This window comes from Piliocolobus tephrosceles, chromosome 2 (assembly GCF_002776525.5).
Source record: "Piliocolobus tephrosceles isolate RC106 chromosome 2, ASM277652v3, whole genome shotgun sequence".
Taxonomy (NCBI): domain Eukaryota; kingdom Metazoa; phylum Chordata; class Mammalia; order Primates; family Cercopithecidae; genus Piliocolobus; species Piliocolobus tephrosceles.
This window is the reverse complement of record NC_045435.1, coordinates 116,715,705-116,738,252: the sequence shown is the minus strand read 5'-3', so window position 1 is coordinate 116,738,252 and position 22,548 is coordinate 116,715,705. Positions and strand designations below refer to the sequence as shown.

The window sequence follows — 22,548 nt, the reverse complement described above, 5'->3', positions numbered from 1 at the left end:
GATTTTTATCTGATTATAAAACAAACAACCTACTTCTTCAAGGCATATCAGTGCCATGAAATCATGCTCCACCTTTGCCCTCTTTCATCATGTCACCAGGAGTTGGAGTCTGGTATAAGAGAGGCCATGACAGAGAGTTAATTTCTGCCAATGCTCTCTGGCCTTCACTGCAAGAGATGGTTATTTAATTTTCTTCTGGGCATTTACGTAGAACTTTGATGGTGCTTCTTACCATATTACTGGGTCTGCATGACCGCTTTACGGTGAATCTGAAACCATTGGGAAAATGGTCTCAGAGTCCCTGACCTTTGCTGGATCCTAAAATTATAGTTTGGAAGCTGTGAGAATGTTGGTGAATAAAAAGAAACATGTGTCTTTTCCATGAATTAATTTTGGGTGAGATTGCAGGATAAAATGATGCTTGCTCAGGAAGTGCCAGTGTCCACCTACCCACCCTGACCTTGGGGAGCAGCGCTCAGCCTGACATGCCAAGAACAGAGCTTTGTTCCCGTGTCTCAGGTGACGGAAATTCTGCCTTCTGCCCAGAGCCCCTGCTTGGGCTTCAACCAGCAAAGCAAAGGCCTAGGAAACATGTGCTACCATCAGCCCTGATGGTTGTACCTAAGATGGAATTTCAGATAGCCTCTTGTTTATTTATTTATTTATTTTAACAAGGCTACCAGTTAGGGGACCCAGGTTAAGCCCTTCAACAGAACTATCCTGAAGAGCAAAAGTAGCAAATGACAGGCTATGACTAGGGATTGAATCTGGGGAAGGCTGGATTTGTGAAATGAGAGCCAAAAAAGTTTTCACCTTCTAGCCCACAGGTTAAGTTACTGAAAATCAATCATCACCATTTCTACCCACTTGTGTGTTTCTCCTACTCTGGAGAGTAATCTAACTCATCATTTGCAATCAGGGCCTCTGAGTTCTGTTTGTGTTTGCTTTTGCTCTTCGCTTTGCTACTTGTCCGGGCGTTTGCCTTCGCATCTGACATCTGTTGGTAATAGAAGCCTTTGTCTTCGGTGGGCCCGCCCCAGTCCTCTTGGCTCTCACCCTCCGTGGCGTAGGAGAAACCCTCCTCCACTGAGAAGGGGTCATCCACGTCGTAGCGTTGGTACGTGCTTTGGTGCAGGGCCTCTTCTCGAGCGCTGATTTCCAGGGTGCTGTTCCAGATGCCATATCCAAAATAAATGAGCAGACCTGTTGGGCGAGGGGAAAGGTACAGGTGAATAAGCAATTGCTTTGGGATCCTGGGACTAGCAGAGAGATCACCTTCAATGATGAAATCAAACTGGGGGTGGGGGTGGGGGATGTATTTTCTTTGGTTTACGTGGTGTTTTGAAAATACTTGAATTAGATACCTTTTAAAAATTGGGAGATCTTGCATTAAGCAACCCATATTAACAGTTTTTCCTAAAAAAGTCAAAAGCTTTGACAACACTGCATCCACATTTCTACATGGTGATTTTTGGCTGGTGGTGAGAACTAGCTGCCTCTTTAGACAGGACACAGGGTCTCTAGGTTACCTCAGTCCCCACCTCCCCTGCTGACATCCAGCTCATTACACTCATATAGCTGCCAGCCAGGAATTTGCATTTTCTACCCTGGGTGCAATATTTATGGATCAGCAACAGTTTATTCCCAGCCTTCTTATAAGATTTTGTTGCACAAGTATACATATGTAACAAACCTGCACATTATGCACATGTACCCTAGAACTTAAAGTATAATAATACAAAATAAATTTAAAAAATATTTTGTTATTCTCTGCCTCCACTTAGGGACTCCATCTCTTGTTTCACCTCTTAGCAGCATGCATATATTATCCTGTGATTTACCTTGCCGTGTTACACTCACTAAAGGCGTAATATATCATGGCCACTTCAAGCTCCCTGCTTTCTTCTGTGTGATCTTAGAGTGTCTAGTGCATGCTACTATTATGTCCCTTAGAACATCTGTTGTGTGATTATCTGCACAGGGTCATTTCTATTTTATAGACTCTGCAGAAAATTAGCACTTAATGTTTGTTGAATGAATGAGTGAGAACTCCTGATAAGCATGAAATGTCCAGTGCAACCTCTGTGTTGATGTCATCCCAATCAAGGGAAAGAAACTTTCCCCCCTCGTTAACATGTAGCATTCATATATGCTAATGTTTCATTTCTATGATTTAAAAAACATACATAAAAGTCGTTTATGAGTCCCCATTTTCTTTTCTTTTTTTTTTTTTTGAGACAGGGTCTCACTGTTGTCCAGGCTGGAGTGCAGTGGCATGATCTCAGCTCCCTACAATCTCTGCCTCCTGGGCTCAAGCCATTCTCCTGCCTTGGCCTCTTGAGTATTTGGGACCACAGGCATGTGCCACCACGCCCAACTAATTTTTGTATTTTTGTAGAGATGGGGTTTCACCATGTTGCCCAGGCTGGTCTCAAACTTTCGGACTCAAGTGATCCGCCTGCTTCCACTTCCCAATGTGCTGGGATTACAGGCATGAGCCATCAGGTCTGGCTTGAGTCCCCCCATTTTCTATCTTGAATAGACTCTGAAGGTTCAGGGCCTGGAAGTCTGAGAATCATAACCTTGGAGTCCAAAGAACATGATAAGTAGGAGTATGGGCTCTGTGTTCAAATCCTGCCTTCATCACTATTAGCTGTGTAACCCTGGTCCCATTAGCCTCTCCTCTGTTCCTCAGCATTCTCTGTAAAACGTTGAGAGCTATAGCAACCTTCTTAACATGGGAGTGCCTGAGGATGAAATGAGGTACTTCTCTGGTGGTTCTCAACCCTTGCTGACTGCACTTGGAAGCCACCCGGGGGCGTTTTTTGAACCACTCTGATACCCTAGCCTCATCCTGGAGATTCTGATTTAATTAGTCTGCAGTGTAACCCAAGCATAGGTATGTTTTTAAAACTCCACAGGTGATTCCAATGGTCAGCGTGTCCCTGAGATAATGAACTGTGCCTGATGCATGTGTTCCACTGCCCACTCAGCCCAAATTATGGCCTAGCCACTGGGGTCCACACGGTATGCAACCTCCTTCCCGGGCCCCAACGTCCCCCTCTGAGTAGCACAGGTCTCTTTGACTTTGCTAACCCTGCAGGCATCTGCTGGGCTGGTTTGTTTAGAATGGCAGGTCAAGCCTGCTTTGCTGCTGTGGTGCTTGAGAAATCTTGCTCTCTTTTGAATTTGAAGTGTGCCTTTTTAAGCTTGGATTTCTCCCTCCTTGTCTCAAATGACTTTGTCTCCACTCCCTCCCACGCTCCCCAGTGAAATCAACTTTCCAGGAGCCAAAGCAAGCAGAGATTCATAGTCCTAATTGGTAATAAATCCTGGAGTTAATTATTTGCAGCTGTAGCTATTAGTGCTCAAATAGTGATTTCATCTTTTAAAAGCAGGGTATTTACTCTTTCTTGTCTGTAGGTGGGGGTGGCCATGGGGGATAGTTATTATCCTTGTGTAGAACAGGGTATCACATTAAGGCCTCTTCTAAGAGTGCCAGTGTGCTGGTTCTTGGAGAATGCCTTTCTGAAGCATGTTTGGGATCTGAGAATGGATTTCAGGCGACCAAGCAGGACCTGTGCACACCTCCTTTTGCACAGCTTTGCTTTTTTTTGCCATATTTTCTTCTAGACATCCAGGCAGATGCCAAATATTGCCTCCTACTCCTGCTTGGTATCTATTTTGCCAGTTCTTTCCTTTCGGATGCCTTTCTCTGCCTTTACTTATAGATGAGTCATTTCCCTACTGAACTTAATACAATCTTTTTCTTCTCCCTTTGCCCCAAACGTCTCTCCTCTGCCACCACACAGGTCATTGCTCGGTCACTGGTTTGATGTCACTCATCACTGGTTTGTTGATTCCAACAGACCTGTATGTTGATTCCAACATACCCTGCCCCCACGAGGTATTTGGGTGTCAGGTAGACTCATATTATGGGAATTCTCTAAAAACCTTGAATCATAGATATTTAGAGCTGGAAAAGATGCTATAGATGACCTATGCATTCTAAAACCTTCATTTTACATTAGAAGAAACAGAGGCTGGGAAAGAATGAGTGACTTGCCTGGGTCCAAGAAGGAGAGGAACCAGCTTTATAGATGGAGGGAGTGAAGTCTTTGGCGTGTCTAGTCCTTCACTCCTCCTTTCCCCTCCCCCAGGCTAGTTTACAGACTGTGCTTACTGCAGGGAATATGTGGTAAGAGGTTAGGTTGATATTTGTTCTTTGGAAGTGGCCAGGCCTGGAAGGAACAGGTGTGTGTGTTTGTGTGTGTGTGTGTGTGTCTGTGCGCTCTCACATATTGACTGTGGTTACTTTTTACTTTGTGAAGACAATCCATGGAAACTTGCCACATAAATATTTATGGGTCTTTTCATGTTTGCCCTGAACCCCCTGGAGTTTCAAAGGTGTGTCACTCTCTTCAAAAATGCATTTCAAATGTGAGTACTGGGAAACAAGGAGCAACCATGTGCATGCAGCCTGGTAGAGTAAATAGTAGCTGCAAAGCCGTTCCCCTGGGCTTGGCATTCTGTGTGTCTATCTTTCTTGCTGGCCTTTGAGTCAATTCAGGAAAAGTGATGTGAAGCTGAGAAGGATTGGAGAAAAGAAAAAGGGAGGGGGACAAAGAAACAGAGGGGAACAGATGAAGGGAGGGAGGGAGAGAGAGAGAAGAGAAGAGAAACGTTTTACCATCTGTCCCACATAAACAAGGGCTTTGTGTCGGAGAAGTAAACAGAGCTGCTCCACGCCTCCTGTGTGGAAGCAGGGTGTTTTGTTTCTGCTCCTTTTTTTTAGTTGGCTTAGAGAATGAAGCATGAGGTAGTTTCTGAAAAATCTGTGGGGGTTCTGGGAATCCTGAATCATCTAAACTAAACTTCACAAAACACCTCTGTGTGCTGGGTTAGGATAATGATGGATCCTTGATGTTGCACCTTTCTCACAAGGAACTCAAAATGTTACACAAATAGTATCTTGTTTAACCTGTCTGGGAAGGTGTGTGTGTGTGTGTGTGTGTGTGTGTGTGTGTGATTATGTGCACAGCACACTTCACAGACAGGACAACAGGACAGTGGGCACAGTAAACGAGGGAAGGTCCATAGCCACATAGTGAGCAGGTGGACAGTGAATGCTTCCAGGTCTTGCCACGCCCTAATCCAGGGCGCTTCTCTCTCTCTTACATCTCCCGTCTACCAGGGATGGAAAACAATTTGGCTTAACGTTTTATTTTGAAGAACATATACAAAAGGGGAGTGAATAGGATCGTGAATCACCAGCTCCCCTCACACTCCCTCCCCTGGCCCCTTCTCTATAGATTGTTTTGAAATAAATCCCTTCTATCATAGGTTTAATTTGTAAATATTTGAGTATGCATCTCTAAAAAACAGTATTATCACATCTAAAAATTAATAATAATTTCTTAATATTATCTGATATCCAGCAGTATTAAAATTTATGTACATTATTACCTGTGTGTGGAAAACTCTTCACCTTCTGAGGCTACACATGTATTCCCATGATGCCATCATTGCTTGAAGTAGTTTTTGGCCACTGCTAATCAAGATGGTCACTGGGAATGGCATCATATTCTTTTGTAAACTCTTACAGAGGGCAATCTTATATCTTTTGAGGGTAGATTTGATTTTGCCATAAGCCAGAAGTCATCTGACACCAAGCCTCAAGAATAAGATGGCTAATTCATAAATAATACTATTCATTCTATTTGGATATTTAATTTTGCTGTACCTTAAAAGCAGATAACTTAGATCCATTGCTGTGTGGTTACATATCTTATGTCAGTAGGAAATTAAAGGCAGGTGTGATGTTAAAAATCAGAGGGCATCAGCCTCTGTGCTGCAGCAGTGTCTTGGAGGCTCCTCTGTGGGGCTGGAATTTTTTATTTTTTATTTTTTCGAGTTGATGGGTCATGGTGGGGGTGCCTGGTGTGTTCAGGAAGGTGACTAGTTAGCAGTAAACACAGAAATGTTTCAATATTCTGGCTGGGCATGGTGGCTCACTCCTGTAATACTAGCACTTTGGGAGGCTGAGACAGGTGGATCACCTGAGATCAGGAGTTAGAGTCCAGCCCGCCAACATGGTGAAACCCTGTCTCTATTAAAAAAAAAAAACAAAACACAAAAATTAGCCTGGCATGGCAGCAGGCACCTGTAATCCCAGCTATGCGGGAGGCTGAGGCAGGAGAATTGCTTGAACCCAGGAGGTGGAGGTTGCAGTGAGCTGAGATCGTGCTATTGCACTCTGGCCGGGGCGACACAGCGAGACTCCATTTCCAAAAACAACAACAATAACAACAACAACAACAACAACAACAACAAGTGTTTCAATATTTTAACAAGAGACATGGTCGGACTGGGGCACGTGGGCTGCATGCTTGCCCTGGTCAAAGGTAAAGGTGGTTAGTCTTGTGAAAGTCTGTTTGCAGTGATGGGAAATGTTCAAAGGGAGGCTTTGGCTTCTTTTCTAGACAGAAGTTCCCCGGTGGAATATGTGCCTATGAGAAGTTCAGGCTAGACAAGATCAAGAATCACGCCTTTAGCAATTGAATGGGCTTTCTTTATGATATTAAACACTTTGTGGTTGTAATGCACTTTCCAAAAAGAAAAAGCACTTTCTCATCCATCATTCTAGGGAAGTTAAGAACTGCGCGATAAATCAGTAATTGAAACAGCACTGGGACTCATATCTCTTAACTAACCTGAGGGCTGTTCCTGTCCCACCCAGGTGCCTCCAGGGAAGGTTTACAAAAGCTAAGCTTGCCTTCATATACTAGCATACCTTGGCATCAGCAGATGACATCACTGCTCACCTACCTGTGCTTATCTATCCTGTGCAAATTAAGCAAATGACCCCAAACCTACAAGTAAGAGAGGTGGGAAGCGGGGGGGTCTTGAACATATAGGAGAAATCCTAGAACAAAAACTCAACTCTGAAGAGACTGGGTAATGCAAACAATAACAGCATATTTCCAACTCTGAGGGCACACACTTTGGTTGCAGACCAGGTCCCCTATCTCCAGAGTCCCTGGGAATTCCCTGTCCTCTCCATGAAGCTCCATACTCAGGACCAAGAGAGGTGGGCCACCTGACCTCAGGCTGGGTGGAGCTGCCTCTTCCTGGGGTGCACTTTCCAGCAGGAAGCTCTGCCCACTGCAGATAGCTGACGCACTTTGTTATACCCAGAGGGCTTTTATTTTGACTGCTCTGGGATCAACCTTCCAAAAAAGACATTTGTCAAAGCAGAAAGGGAGACTGGATGGTAATGAGAAGGCATCCTTCCCACCCACCTCATTCCCCACCAACTCCCACTATTGCTGATTATTTTTTAAAATACCACCACGAGTCTGTTGACTATAATAACAACAGGGCTTGTTTAATATGGTGTGGCCAGAAAGAGCAGGCTTAGGATGACACTGGGCGGAGATTCTCTCCATGACCCTGCCGCTGATCTAATGGGAAGTCATGCTACTTTATGTCTCAGTTTCCCATCTGCAAAATGGGGTTGGGGATGCTTGTTTTATTTGAGGTATATAAGGGCCATGAGAAGTAATGCAATCTTATTAAAGAATATGAAAAAAACCTAGTAGTCTGAGCCAGTAGTTCCAACTCAACAGAAACCCAAGAGATACGTGTCCACGTGTCCACCAAAAACATGTACAAGAATGTTCACAGCAGCTCTGTTTGTAACAGCCCTAAACTAGAAACAACCCAAATGTCCCTGGACACTAGAATGAATAATATATTGTGGTATATTAACACAGTGGGAGACTAGACAGCCACAAGAGCGAACAAACTGAATCTACAATCAGCAATGAGTGTGAATCTCACAAACATAATGTTGAGGGAAAGAAGGCAAACATCCCCTCTGTTGTGGCTTGAATTCTGTTTCAGGTAAGCTGTACATGCCAGCTCCGTGCCCTCCACCTCTTCATTCTTTGGGCTCATAGGAGAGCCAGTGTGTCAGCTGCCACTGGTTGCAGAGCCGTGTGAGTGCTCTGCCCCCTCTGTGTCCGGCAGCACACCTCTGCCAGCAGACAGCATGACCCACCTCCACACTCTACCTTCACCCTCCCTCCCTGGAATCCCACCAGCCCTGGTGCCATCCTCATCCTGGCCTTCAGGATTATTCTTGCTCGTCTGAGCACAATTTTGACATTGAAAGAGCCAGTCATTTTTTCCTCTGCCTCCAAGGAGAATTTCAAGCCTATTTATGGGACATGTCATCAAGAATTTAGTTATCAGGTCCCAATTCATCGCTCTTTCCTTCCTTCCTCTTCTCTTTCTCACATGGCTGCTTTGGGTCAATTTCCAGTTGGATTTCAGATAATAGCTCGGGTATAGACCATAAAGTGTGTCTTCTCTTTGGGATATTTCTATTCTGAGATAGGATTCATGAGGTCCATTGTCCGTATCACAAGTCCTGTCCTCTAAATCTGTAGACAAGAATTTGTTTTCCTCAGAGAGACTGAAAAAATTCCTACATGACAACATGGCAACTCGCACGGTAAGGGCAAGCTATTCTAATACGCGATTACTTTATAATAAAAACCCACAGGGAACAGCAGGCCCGAAGATGCCCTGGAAGATACTGTGGTGCAGCATTCTCACTGAGCCACTGCTAGTTCCGTGTTCCCTGAGACTCTGCCCGACCCCTTGAGAGGTTCTTTCACAAAACTGCATCAGCTAAAAGGAAGATGAAGGGTGCTTTGTGCTCACTTTGCTGGGATTAATACACATTTGCTGTTTGTATTCCTTTTCTTGTCTGAAGGAGAAGAAACATGTGCTGGATAATCTTGTTGGGGCTTGTGCCTCATTTTACTCTCTGAGTTGTGCTCTTCTGAAGGTCAAAAGCTTAGCAAAACATTGTTACAAAAATGCCGTAATTAAGATTCATTTGGAAAAGCTTGGATAAAAAAATGTGTCTAAGAAGATTATCAAGTTATGACTCAGCCTAATCATGTAAATCTTCAGTTTCATAAGAGACTCCATTTAAAAATATTTCTACTGTTCTCCCCCAGAAAGTTACACTATGCATAGAGAGATTAAGAAAAATCTGATATCTTGGAGGCTGCGAAGTTCAGAGGTGACATATTTATCTTATAAGACCATTAAGGATTTTATAGCCAATTTGGGATTGTGAGTTGGATATATTTTATATATGCAAAAAATGGTTTTTGGAAAACAAGTCTTTGTAATTTAATTAAATTATCTGCCCTGCTTGATAAAACTATTCTCCCCTTAGAGTAGTGGCATGCATTTAAGTCAGCTGGAGGGCTTGCTAAACCCTAAATTGCTCTCAGAGATTCTGATTCAGTAGACCTGGGATAGAGTTCAAAATCACATTTCTTTCTTTCTTTTTTTTTTTTTTTTGAGACAGAGTCTTGCTCTATTGCCCAGGCTGGAGTACAGTGGCATGATCTTGGCTCACTGTAACCTCCGCCTCCCGGGTTCAAGAGATTCCCCTGCCTCAGCCTCCTGAGTAGCTGGGACTACAGGTGCCAGCCACCACACCCAGCTAATTTTTGTATTTTTGGCAGAGACGGAGTTTCACCATGTTGGCCAGGCTGGTCTCGAACTCCTGACCTCAGGTGATCTGCCTGCCTTGGCCTCCCAAAGTGCTGGGATTACAGGCATGAGCCACCGCGCCCAGCCTCAAAACACATTTCTAACTAGTTCCCCGATGACATTGGTGCTGCTGGTCTGGGGTCACACTTTGAGGACCATTGATCTAGATCATTGTCAACTTGGCTGCCTATTAAAATTACCTGGGGAACTTAAAAAAAAATTCCTCAACACTTGGCCACCAGGCCAATTGAATCAGAAAATCTCTGTTGTGGGAGCCTGGGCTTAGAATGTTTCAGAAGCAACCCAGGGTGATACTGATGTGTAGCTAGAGTTGAGAATCTTTGTTCTGGGTGAAACTTAGTCATATGACAGCCTTCACAAATCGTGATACTAAAGCAGTTAGCAGCAGGTGCCCAGAAATACTAGCAGTCCTTCCCAAATGTGGTTTGCGGGCTGTGCATCACAATCACCGGGTGCTTGTTGAACTGCAGACTTCTCTGCCCTCTGGCTAGCCAGCGCCACTCTGCAGGGTGGCATTCTTCTGAGTCTGTGAGTAGCAGTTTCTGGAGGGAGTTTGGAGTTTGTGCTATCAGCAAGATTACAAAAGGCGCTCAGGGAGTTTTCCTCTGCCTGATAGCTGGAAGGGCAGCCTGAGTCGCTGCAGGTTCACATCGTGCTTTGGCATATGATAGCCAGTCTGTCCATACTTGTGGACAATGAATCACTTTAGATTTTTAAAAGAAAGGCAGGAAATACACGTTTCTTATTGCTTTCCTCAACATTTTCTCATTTAAGCCCCAAAGAATAACCAGGTCAAGGCTGATAAAATTATCTGCTTTTTTACAGATAAGTAAACTGAGGCCCAAAGAAGTTAAGTAAATTTCTCAAAGTTACAAGACAAAGGAGGGGCGGAGCTGTGATTTGAAGTTGGTGTCCTTTGACTCCAAAGGTGAGGGCTCTGCCACCTGACTGTTTTTGCAAAATGCCTCTGGTGCTTCAGGAGCCATAAATATTCTGCAGAACTGGCTATAGAGTTTTCAATGCAAAATGAAAACCTGGGTCCTCTTGTTCAGAAATTTTTAAGAATTCAAGATGGCAGCAGCAGAGCATTAAACCAAGCATGGGATCCTGTGCACAGCTGTGTGTCCATGAGGCCAGTTCTGATGCTATGTGTTAGGCTCTATTGAACGTTCTAATGAAATGAGTCTGCTCAGAGGCACCCTGGTGGGGTAGTCGGAGCCCCAGATTTGAGCATGGGTATGCTGAGTTTTAGTAATAGCACTTGAATAACTTCCTGTTGACTTTGAGCATGTTATTTAACTTCTTGGAGGTTCAGTGTAGTCATCCATAAAATGGAGAGGGGGAGAAGTGGGAAGGTGGTGGACTACATCCATATTTCTCCAACTCCAGTTATTTATATACCATATTTTTAGTATATAACCATTTAGGCTATAACCATGGCCTCTGGCCCCACACTTCCTGAGTTCTAATCTTGGCTCTGCTATATTCTAGCTATGTAACCTCAGGCAAGTGCCTCAGCTTCCTCATCTGTCAAATAGAGATTGTTGTGAGGATTAAATAAGTAAAATAAGTAAATAAAGTAAAGCCCTAAATGGCTGATATGTGATGAGTGCGACGCAAGCACTAATTACTACTATTCCTATGAGTCATATGGTACTTATACTAGTAGTACTAATGTTTTTTCTTTAATATGACTCACATTTTAAATTTAAAAAGTCATCTATCATCTCTTTCCAAGTATTTGTGAAATCACCAAATTAATGTGTGTGTGTGGTTTTTCTAACCCAGGTGAAAATGTATAATAACTATACAATATTTTTAAGAACTCATTCAAATGCTTTTTAATATCAGCTGAAAATATTACCAGTGGAATGGGCACCACACTGTGGGTAGCATTGTACTAGACACTGAAGGCCCTTTTCAGCTTTAATAGTCTATGAATAAATAAATCTGTGTGTATTTGTGTCTGTGTCTTGAATAATTTGACAAATACACGACTAAAATATTTCTACCCACTTCCATTACTTCTATCCAGAGTAGAATCTGCATTGGCTAGGTACATGTTCCAGTGGGAAAATGTTTAGAGATAAGAGATTGTATTTTTTAAAATTTTTTTAAAAATTAAAAATTTATTTTTTATTTTTTTGAAATAGAGTCTCGCTCTGTCTCCTGGGCTGGAGTGCAGTGGCACGATCTCATCTCACTACAACCTCCACCTCCTGGGTTCAAGTGATTTTCCTGTCTCAGTCTCCCGAGTAGCTGGGATTACAGGCGCTCGCCACCATGCCCAGCTAATTTTTGTATTTTTAGTAGAGATGGGGTTTCACCATGTTGGCCAGGCTAACCTTGAACTCCTAAACTCAGGTGATCTGCCCTCCTCGGCCTCCCAAAATTCTGGGATTACAGGCGTGAGCCACCATGCCTGGCCAAGAGATTGTAAATAGGTTATAAAAAATGGTTAAAATCTTGATGAGTCAGTGGGGTCCTCTCAAGAAATCCTCCTAAAGTCTAACCAGGGGGACTTAGAATAGTGAAAAATTGGGACAAAATGCTTACAGGAAGCCATAGATCAGCCTTCAGAAGCAAGGAGTCAGGCCTCTGGGGAAGATACGTGCCCTTTCCATTGGTTGCTATGTTTTTCCCCACTTCTTTCTATCTATATCTTAACTTATAGGGCTACTTTGAATTCTAACCCCTCCAAGTTTTTTTCCTTGACTGGAAGTTCTGACTGGAAGTTTTCCTTTTTCCCCTTTGAAGAGTACTTTGTAATCATTTAAGAAGTATTTTTGAGCACATACTGTGGGCACCCTGCTCCAGGAACAGAAGACACACGTTGAACAACTGTATTCCTGACCTCTAGGAGCGGATGCACCGCTGTTCATCACTAAGAGTCTCTGTGGGCTGGGCGCAGTGGCTCATGCCTGTAATCCCAGCGCTTTGGGAGGCCGAGGCGGGCGGATCACGAGGTTGAGAGTTTGAAACCAGCCTGGCAAACATGGTGAAACCCCGTCTCTACTAAAAATACAAAAATTAGCCAGGCATGGTGGTGTTCGCCTGTAATCCCAGCTACTCGGGAGGCTGAGGCAGGAGAATTCCTTGAACCTGGGAGGCAGAGGTTGCAGTGGGCCATGATCAAACCACTGTACTCCAGCCTGGGTGACACAGCAAGACTCCATCTCAACAACAACAACAAAAAAAGAGTCTCTGTGGCCTTGCTCGGGCTAAGTGACTCATGTGTGTTTGTCTTGCCTCTCCTTTAGGCAGGGTTTATTCTTCTATTCCCCAGAGCTTCTAAAGATCCTCTTTAGCTAAGAATTTGTTATCCAAAACCTCCAGGGTTACCAAGTTGTACAGGGGACATACAAATAGTGACTAAGGAACTTTAAAATGAGTCTCCCCTTACACTTCCCAAGTTATTACTAGCATCAATCCCCAGCCACCTCATGAACATCAGAGATTGTCCTAGATGATAAACATGTACTGCAAATACAATAGAAATGGATCACAAAGTAAAATCAGAAATCTTAGAAAAGGTACAGGACTTCTTGAAGTCCATGAAAGTGAGTTTAGAGAAAAATTTGAATTCACACCCAAAATTGTGGACAATTGAGGACCTAACAGAGTCATATTCGTTATTAACAGCAGGAGAGAGAAAATCAGTAAGGATGGTGGTATGATGGGTACTTCCCAAGTGAATGATCTGAATGTCAAGGGATGAAGAAAGGACCTTGGGAAATAAGAAAAACTTTTGAATATTTTACGAAAGTCAGTATGAAGTGAGCGATGTTAAATGATGCCATGATTCAATTTTGTCAGAAAAATGATGCCAAAAAATCCACACTTAATTCACACTTTGTTCATTTAAAAATGAGAGTGTAATTGCTATTTTAATTTAATTTTGTGAAATCTAAGATAAATACTTTTTGTATTTTTCAGTTTACAATTCTTAGTTTCTACGATAAAATTCCAGTCAAATGCCCTGACCCCAATTATACTGTGCTATTTTTGTCCCCTTAAAAATGTGAATTCACTTTAAGTGGACTTTTTCTTGTATTAATTATCCTAATATAGGAAGAACTTTCAGTAATTCAGTAAGGCGATGAATGAATCAGCATCATTTTTGCAGAACCGATGACCAAGACCATTACAGGCAGAAAGGGGACAACTGGCTTTATTGACTCTCAGGCAGAACACAAAGGTCCGTAGAACCAGCCAGATTTCTCTAGGAATGGAGTTGCCTAGTCCAGCTAGGAGGTAATTTTGGGATAAGCATGCTTAAGACCTTAAAAGGGAGCTCTCAAGGCTGCAAAGGAAGTTGCTTACCCACAAAGCACCAGACCGCAAACCGGATCCATGTGATGGTGGAGAGCTTTAGCATAAGATAGATGTTCACCAGCATGGCAAAGGCAGGCACAAAGGGGAGGCAAGGGGCCATGTAGGGCAGCTTCTTGGGGTTCTCTGGCTGCTGCAGGATCACAAACACCAGGGTGCTGATCAGCAGCACCATCAGAACAACCAGAAGGATGGCCCACCAGCTCTGCTCTGAGATGTAGTCAGAACCAAAGATGATGAAGGAGCAGAAGATGAACATGAGGATGAAGAGCAGGAGCACGCAGATGGTCACCGTGTGCCCCGTTGCTGCTGTGGGCCGGTCCATTTTGCCTGGAAGGCCCAGCCGGATTCTCAAGGTATAATAATGAGGCCCGATCAGCTTCTTTAACTTGATAAGATAAATATTTTCAGATTCATCAGCTTCTATGCCTGTGGTCATGTCCACGGTGCCGTAATTGGGGTGGTTGACGTTGTAGGTTGACTTGTCTGATTTCCCTATGAGCATCTCATTGTCTCCCAAGGATGGTAAGTTCTTGGCCCCACATGTGTTGGTGGCTGGGCCAGAAAACTCATCCCCTTCACTCACAGGAGAACAAGCTTCCTTCTCACAGTCAGCCAGAATGCCCTCCTTCTTCTTGGTGTGCTCCTCAGACAAGAACTTGACAAAACCATCAATGTCACTCTCAGGTTGGTATCGAAGGAGCAAGACACAAACAGAGACCAAAGTGTAGGCCAGGAGCGTGCCAATAGACATCATCTCTATCAGGTCTCTCAAGCTGACCAACAGTGCGAGGAGCGCCGCCAGGAACCCTGACACGATGCAGGCCACAACTGGCGTCTCTGTGTAGGAGCTGACATGAGCCAGGAACCTGGAGGGGCCGTGCAAACAGAGGGTTAATGGTGGGCTACAGTGACCGATTCCAGTGCAGCCAACACAGGGAGCTAGAACTATCAATAGGCTGGTGTGATTAACTCCTCCTGGTCCTGCTCCACCAATTTACTTCTGCATTCACTACTTTAAACCCAGCTGCTATTCCTATCCCAGGATTTAGTGTATAATTAAAAGAGAATTCACTTTATTATTATTATTATTATTATTTTTGGTGAGATGGAGTCTCACTCTGTCCCCCAGGCTGGAGTGCAGTGGCATGATCTCAGCTCACTGCAACCTCTGCCTCCCGGGTTCAAGCGATTCTCCTGCCTCAGCCTCCTGAGTAGCTGGGATTACAGGTGTGCACCACTACACCTGGCTAATTTTTGTATTTTTAGTAGAGATGGAGTTTCACTATTTGGCCAGGCTGGTCTCGAACTCCTGACCTCATGATTCACCCGACTTGGCCCCCCACGTATTGGGATTACAGGCGTGAGCCACCGCACCTGGCCTAATTCTTTGATTTTAAGGCAAACTTCGTTAGTAAAGTTTCTAATTATTATGTAATGGCGGGGTTGATTGAACCTAGGAGGTCTGTCTTTCAGAAATCTAGATTGAAGCCCAGGCTCTGCGTGAAAAAGTGATGGTTGGAGGAAGTCATGGACCTGCTCGGGGGTCCTCCTGACCTGTGAACTAGCATCTTAGCATCCTCTTGGAGCTTGTTAGAAATGTATATTCTCAGATTTCAGCCAAGACCTACTATACCGGAATCATAGTGGGGTGAGGCCTGGCAAACTGCTTTAAAAGACCTCCAGAGGATTCTGATTTATGCCAAAGCTCTAGACACCACCTATGACAAAATTTCATGGATTTAGTTGGCAAAATAGCACAGTAATTGAAAAACTGTGCTCACAGATACAGGTTTATGTCCAGCTAGTTACTGACTGAAGAAGAGACCAAGAAGAGCGACTGAGTGGCACATGCGGTAGGCTCCCTCTCCCCTCCTCTCTCCTCGTGGTCCCTTATTTTTATGATTCACACAAGACTGTAAATGTGCTTGAAGCCCCACTATCTTTCCTCTTAGTTTCTTTGACAGCAGAAAAACCTTTTGGATGTGTGAAGTTGCCACACCTCCATCACCCTAGGGCCCTCTTGATCTGTTCAGCAACCTAAACATAACAGCTCTGACCTGGTGATGGCTTCAGAGGGGATGCAGGGGAAATGAGTCAGAAGATGATGGCTGCAGAGACAAAGTCCCTGAACCAGCCCCCTCTGCACACCTGAGAGCTCCTTGGCCTCCATGGTTTACTCCTGGCTTTGTGCACTTGAAGAATGCCTTCTCAAGCAGGCCCCTCATGCTGGAAACAAAGGGCTGAGGCCACATCCCCTTTGTACCATGGGCAGATGAGCCACTTCATGGCCAATGTAGGGGGCAAGAACTGCCAATATACTGGTGTGGTGAAAAGTCTGGCTTGTGCACATGTACCCTAGAACTTAAAGTATATAAAAAAGAAAAAAAAAAGTCTGGTTTTTGGAGTTGGATGTTCTGGGATCAAATCCTGACCTGCCACTCAGTAGCTGAGGGATTTGTGGCAATTTTGTTTCACCTCTCTGAGTCCTAGTAGACTTCTTCATATGCAAAATAGAGTTACTGTGAGGACTAAATGGGATACTGTATACACAGCACCCAGGATGTACAAATGTTCAATAAATGGCCGCTGGTGTTGCTGCTATTGTTAGGTTCTGTTCAGATGGTCTTATCTACTCTTCCTTGATTTTTTTTTTTTTTTTGATTTCAGAGGGGCTGTGGAAAGAGGGACAGTTACCAGGCCTCAATGTGAGGGCAAGCCTAAGATGTCCCTGGTATGGTTCTTCCTTCTGGAAGCCACCCAGTACAGTAATTTGGCACCCATCATCTTCACAAAGGAGCAAGCAATGTCAACTGGAAGGAGGAGGACAGTGGCGGGGGCACACATCAGCTTGTGCTGGATTGAGGGACCACAGAGTTAAACTGAGGGGCTGCTTCAGGGCCTGAGCTCTGTTCACTCCCCTTTTCTCCAGGATACATGACAAGGTCCACAGTCCATGTGAAAGGCACTGACATAAAAATCACAGTCAGGCTGACAGTGGGTAGACATTCTCCCTGGATAGACATGGCAGAGCAGGATAAATTTCACGGAGGGTAGCCCTTACCTGAAAAGGAGCCCATCACCAGCCATGGCATAAATGACCCTCGGCATCGGGAAGAGGGACCCCAGCAAACTGACTGTCAGTCCTGCAACTGACCCAATGGCCACTACGAATTTTGCAGCATAGAATCCATGAGCCACAAACATCTCCATGAGTGGGGATTCCGTGTCAATGGCGTAATATGGCACCATCAGAGTCAAGATCATGCTCACCTGTTAAAACAAGAGAAGACAGGGCTGGAGGTACAGGGGAAGAACGCATGGCTGGAGGCCCCACGGGAGAGGAAAGAGCCCTGTCCCTGGAGGCAGAGGCTTGCATGGCAGTTTGGATCCACCACTTGCTGGCATGTGCCTTTACTGTAGACCAGTCATCTGGCCTCTAGGCCTTTCTCAATATTTTCTCCCCACATGTAAATTTAGTGGACTGGGCCAGAAACTCTCTATCTCTCTGGTCCTTTGATATCTGAGGAGTAAGATGGCAGGTATTTCAGCCCCATGAGAGCAGAGCTATGCTGACAGTTCCGTGGAGAGCAGATATTTCCAGAAGGAAGGAGCTGCAGCCAATGCCCTGCAACCAGGCCTGGCAGGGACCATGGGCACCCTGCCCATGTGGATAAGGCTCTCATTTCTTTTATGCTTTCTGGTCCTCAGGGTCTTATCCATGCTCCCTCTCACTGTGAAACACCAGAGATAAAATCTCCAAAGATAAGTGATGAAGAGGCCTATAGCCTGTTAACTATTGGGACCAGATAAGGACTCATATTTCTATTTCTTCTCTCTAGCTTAGTCCTAGGAGCCAGGCAAGCCAACAAACAAATGATGGCATCAGGACAGAATCAATCCTACTGATTATATGGCTGTCAGGCAACTATGGCTTTGCTTAATCAGGAATCATTTACTGTGTGTGCTATAAGGATCCACCCCCAGAGAAGAGGGAGATGTGAGGGAGGAGCAGAAGAGGAAGTAGAGAGCAGAATGTCTTTGCTGTTCCCTCTACCCTACCACCCCTCCCTCAGCACTCTACCTATGGGGAGAAATCGGGGTATGGACAGGACAAAGCCACTGGTATGCATGTGCATCAGGGAGGCAATAAGCACTTAACTGGGGGCTCCCAGGACCTACTCCCCTCACATATTATTGATCTGCCCAACAACCCTGCCTTCAGAATTGGCCATAGGCAACGGAGCCACCAGTCATATGACCAGATATGTCCCCTGTCCCCTCCCCCTCTCCACCCAGGCTATGAAGGCCAAACTGACATCAAGAAAGGAATTCAAAGCCTGAAGAAAGAGGGTGGTCATATGTAGACCATTTCTTTGCCTATTCCTTTGGAGCCAAGATCCTTCAGGAGAGCCAAGTGCCACCAGGGAGGACAGGATGTCCTAGCACAGCCCAGCAACCTTGTTCTTCTCATGGTGGTAGAGGGGCTTGCCTGCTGACCAGTACATGACCAAACAACTCCTAGGGCGTGTTTAAGGCCCGTGCAGTATGAAAGAGAATGTTTCTCAGTAATATAACCACTTACAATATCCCCTTTGGGGATGGGGCAGGGTGGGCTGGAGGAGAGTGGGACTGAGCCTCCTCCAGCCTCAGGGAGTCTCCTGAGTTAGATCAGGGTGGGTAAAAAGTTGGCAGATGCATAGAAGTATTCTGGGGTCTATAAAGTGCTATTCTAAGGCAGGCACTGCAATGATTGACTTTATTGTATGTGTTGTAAAGGCCCACTCCTGAAGGAAGGGCAGGAATGAAAGAGGAGTAGAAGGAGAAACGCAGAGTGTCCTTGCTGTTCCTTCTGCCCCGCAACCCCTCCCTCAACATTCTGCCCACAGGGATAATCATGGTATGGATAGGATGAAGCCCCTTGCGTGTGTGTGCATAGCGGGAGGCGATAATTGGGGCAACCACAAAATCTCTGGTTAGGCAGCTGAATGTCTGTAAACAACCCCCAAGTTTGCTCTGTGTTTTTCTCTGGCTTCTAGAACAATCCTGTTTTGCAGCTTGCCTTAATGATCAATCAGTCTGGCTTCCTTAGCTAGTTGCTAAATATGTCTTTTTGGGAAAGAGAAACAGCAAGGCTGATCAGGGCAGCAACCTCCCCCCGCCCAACCCCCCGCTGGCTCTTTCCTAATTGTGGTGACCCAAGTGAGTCCACCCCTCAGGACCTGAGAATGTTTGTGGAACCACACACTGATTGGCCTGTGAGCCACTTCTCTCCATTGCCAGGGGCAGAGGGGGATGTTGGATGCAGCTGGGCCATTTCTGTGATAGAAATTCTGAGATGGGAGCTGAGAGAGCAAGCATCAAAGCGTGAGGAGTGTCGCAGGGGCGTGATCCTGAAAAAGACAAGGCTGAAGCCTTTATTCTGGGGCTCCCCTAGTTAGGGAAACCTGAAGGTGAGTTTGAGCTGGTGTAACAAAAGAGAGCAATGGCTGAAAGAAATGACACTTTCCTCCCCAGATTTAAGGGGAAGAGAGTTTGTAGAGGACAATGTATTCTGTCTCCCCGCTGTGCAGGGAGCCTCGTCTCTTTGCTGCCGGGAAGCTCCCAGAAGACAGAAGAGCATTGAGGAAAGTGCACAGAGGCCCACAATGCCTTTGCTCGCACACCCACCCGTTACTGCCAGCCTATGACCTGAGCTCCTTGGACGGCAGCCTATTCCCTGCACGCCAGCCCCTGGGGCAGCAGCAGACACCGAGAGCTTGTGAGGATGGAGGGGTGGGAATGAAGGCCAAGGCTGAAGTGAAGGCCTGGGGCTTCTCCTCTTCTTCAGTTTGGAATCCTAATTTTTTTCTTGTCATGGGGAGTGGGGAATGGGACTACAGGGGATAAAAGACAGGCACACAGACACCAAGAAGACATAGGAAAGGACTCCTTCCTGACAGAGAAGGGAGCTCGGTGCCAGAGCCACATCATGAGGAGGGTCCCGCAAGCATCTGGTACTTACAGACACATACGCTGTCAGGCAGATGACCAGGGAGGCGGTGATAGCATAAGGGATGGATGTGTTGGGATTCTTGGCTTCCTCTCCAGTGGTGGCGATGATGTCAAAGCCAATGAAAGCGTAGAAGCATGTTGCTGCTCCTTGCAGCACCTGTGTGGATGATGGCATTTGTCAGACTCAGAAGGTCAGGGTGGCACCAGGGCCTTAAATGTGGAAACTGCCCTATGCCCTATGCCCTGCAGACATGACTGAGTGGCTGAGGGAGTAACATGGTGGAACTCGTGCTAAACACGCAAGTTCTGATCTCCTCTACTTTCTAGCTGTGTGGCTTTGGTCGATTCTCTTATGCTATGTAAATAGAACCAGGAAGAATTGGCAGGTGTGGTGGCTCACACCTGTAATCCCAGCACTTTGAGAGGCCGAGGTGGGTGGATCATGAGGTTGGGAGTTCGAGACCACCTTACCAACATGGTGAAACCCCCGTCTCTACTAAAAATACAAAAATTAGCTGGGCATGGTGACACGCACCTGTAATCTAAGCTATTCAGGAGGCTGAGGCAGGAGAGTTGCTTGAACCCGGGAGGCGGAGGTTGTAGTGAGCCGAGATTGCACCATTGCACTCCAGCCTTGGTGACAGAGGGAGACTCCATCTCAAAAAAAAAAAAGGCTTTTGCCTTTTAGTGTAGGGGATTCAGACACTTCTGCATAAGGAAGAGTTATCTTACCTAAATTACTGTTAGTACCCCTGACAGATCAGCTCTATGGTAACTTCCAGATCTGAAATGATATAAAAGATTTTCAGATCTTCAGATATTCTATTGTCTTCACTGGGAAGGCAGGGTAAAGACAGTTTATTTGTTGCTCCTTTTGGGACTTGAATGACCTAGTTGGGCATGAGGCAGGAGGTCAGAGTAAAGCTAGGGGATAGTATCCAGTCATGTCTGCTGGCAGTCTGTCTGCCAGGAGTCCACATGGCTCCAGGGGTGTTTGGGAATGTATTATATATGTCAAAATGTCAGTGAAAACCTTCCATTGAAGAGTGGCTACTTTCTTTGAAAGAACCTATTGAAGTTTAAATGAGGGTTACCCACCTTGGTATTTTCATTGTTAGCTTTAAGTAAAAAAAGGGCCTCTTTGAATGCTTGGGGATGTCCTTTTAGAAGGTGGGACATCCAAAAACATGTTTTTGGACTTGTGTGTACACAATGAGGGAAAAAAATGCAAGCCCTAGTCAGTGGTCCAGGAGGTGAGACCCATTGTAGACTGGATCATTTTATTTTTCTTCTCTCCGCATTCAGTTTATAAATGATGAAAATCAAAATGTGTGCCAAGCTGACACTTGTCCAAAATTTTCACTCTTAACTTCCTCATTGACTTCTCAATAAGACAAAATATGAAATACCAGAACCTGTAAGGTACACCACAGAATCAAAGATCTTCTCAAACCTTCAGAAGCAAACTTTGTTTATCTATAAAATGAGCTGGTGTTTCCTACAGTTTCTCTCAGCTAGGATTCTAATGTTTCAACCCTCTACTCCCAGGTTCTTATCCTGGAGGCCATGAAATTCAGGGCATCTATAAATTTTGCTGGGAAAGAATTACATATGTTTTTTCACTACCTTCTAGTTGAATTAGCATTTCTTTCTGTTATGAATGTAGGTGTCAAACTAGCAATACCTGTGCCTGTGTCACCAATAGCAATCAGATATTTTCATTTCATATGAGAATTGTTGCAGAGATCTTGAAATATCACTTATGCTTATTACTACCTTCAAATTATGATAGTTATTAGACATAGATGTTAACATATAAATCCCAATAGAGAAGCACATTGTTACTAGATTATAATTTAAAAGTAAAATAAAATTAAAAATACTTACTACTACATTTCAACATAATTGATTTCCTTTGAATTCCTATGTAATTAGGCTATTCCTTTAAAAACACAATTCTCATAAGGGATCTACAGGCTCCATCAGACATCCAGGTGGTCCATGGCACAAGAAAATTTAAAAACTCCTGGTCTGTTCTAATAAGCCAGGTAGAAAGAACTTCTCAAACATAATTGGTTCCATCTCTAGATGGCTACTTTCCAGAAGAGAAGAGACCTCCTACTTTCCCTACAGCAAATTTTTTCATACAAGGGTGTGGAAAATGTCTTTGGCCTCCAGACAAGGAGAGAAAATAGATCTCACCTCATCATACATGGAGGTTCACAGGCTTGGAAATGTGCTTGTTTTCACTTATCTAGAAAATATTACTGGTCTTCAAGGATGAACGGATGCTAGACTGCAGGCTCACTAAGTAGTCCTGACCAAGAAAAGCCTCACTTTAAGATAGGTCCTTCATTTTTGACAAAGGTGCCAAGAACATACACTGGGGGAAAGACAGTCTCTTCAGTAGATAGTGCTGAGAAAACTGGATATCCATATACAGAAGAATGAAACTAGACCTTTATCTCTCATCATCTACAAATATCAAATCAAAATGGATGGAAGACTTAAATCTAAGACCTCAAACTATGAAACTACCACAAGAAAACATTGGGGGAAAATCTTTAGGACATTGGTCTGGGCAAAAATTTCTTGAGCAATACCCCACAAGCACAGGCAACC

General features: G+C 44.7%; 1 protein-coding gene across 1 annotated transcript in view; it reads right to left on the bottom strand.

Annotated features, from left to right (window-relative positions):
* Positions 1-598: 598 nt before the first annotated feature.
* SLC7A14 (solute carrier family 7 member 14) overlaps positions 599-22,548 on the bottom strand; it is a 116,169-nt gene continuing 94,219 nt past the window's right edge. Inside the window, exons 5-8 of the mRNA XM_023213459.2 lie at positions 19,937-20,083; positions 16,997-17,205; positions 13,924-14,801; positions 599-1,203 (exon numbers count right to left, since the gene is read on the bottom strand). Coding sequence (XP_023069227.1) covers positions 881-1,203; positions 13,924-14,801; positions 16,997-17,205; positions 19,937-20,083 — 1,557 coding nt within the window. The 3' untranslated portion in view covers positions 599-880. The remainder of the gene's footprint in view (positions 1,204-13,923; positions 14,802-16,996; positions 17,206-19,936; positions 20,084-22,548) is intronic.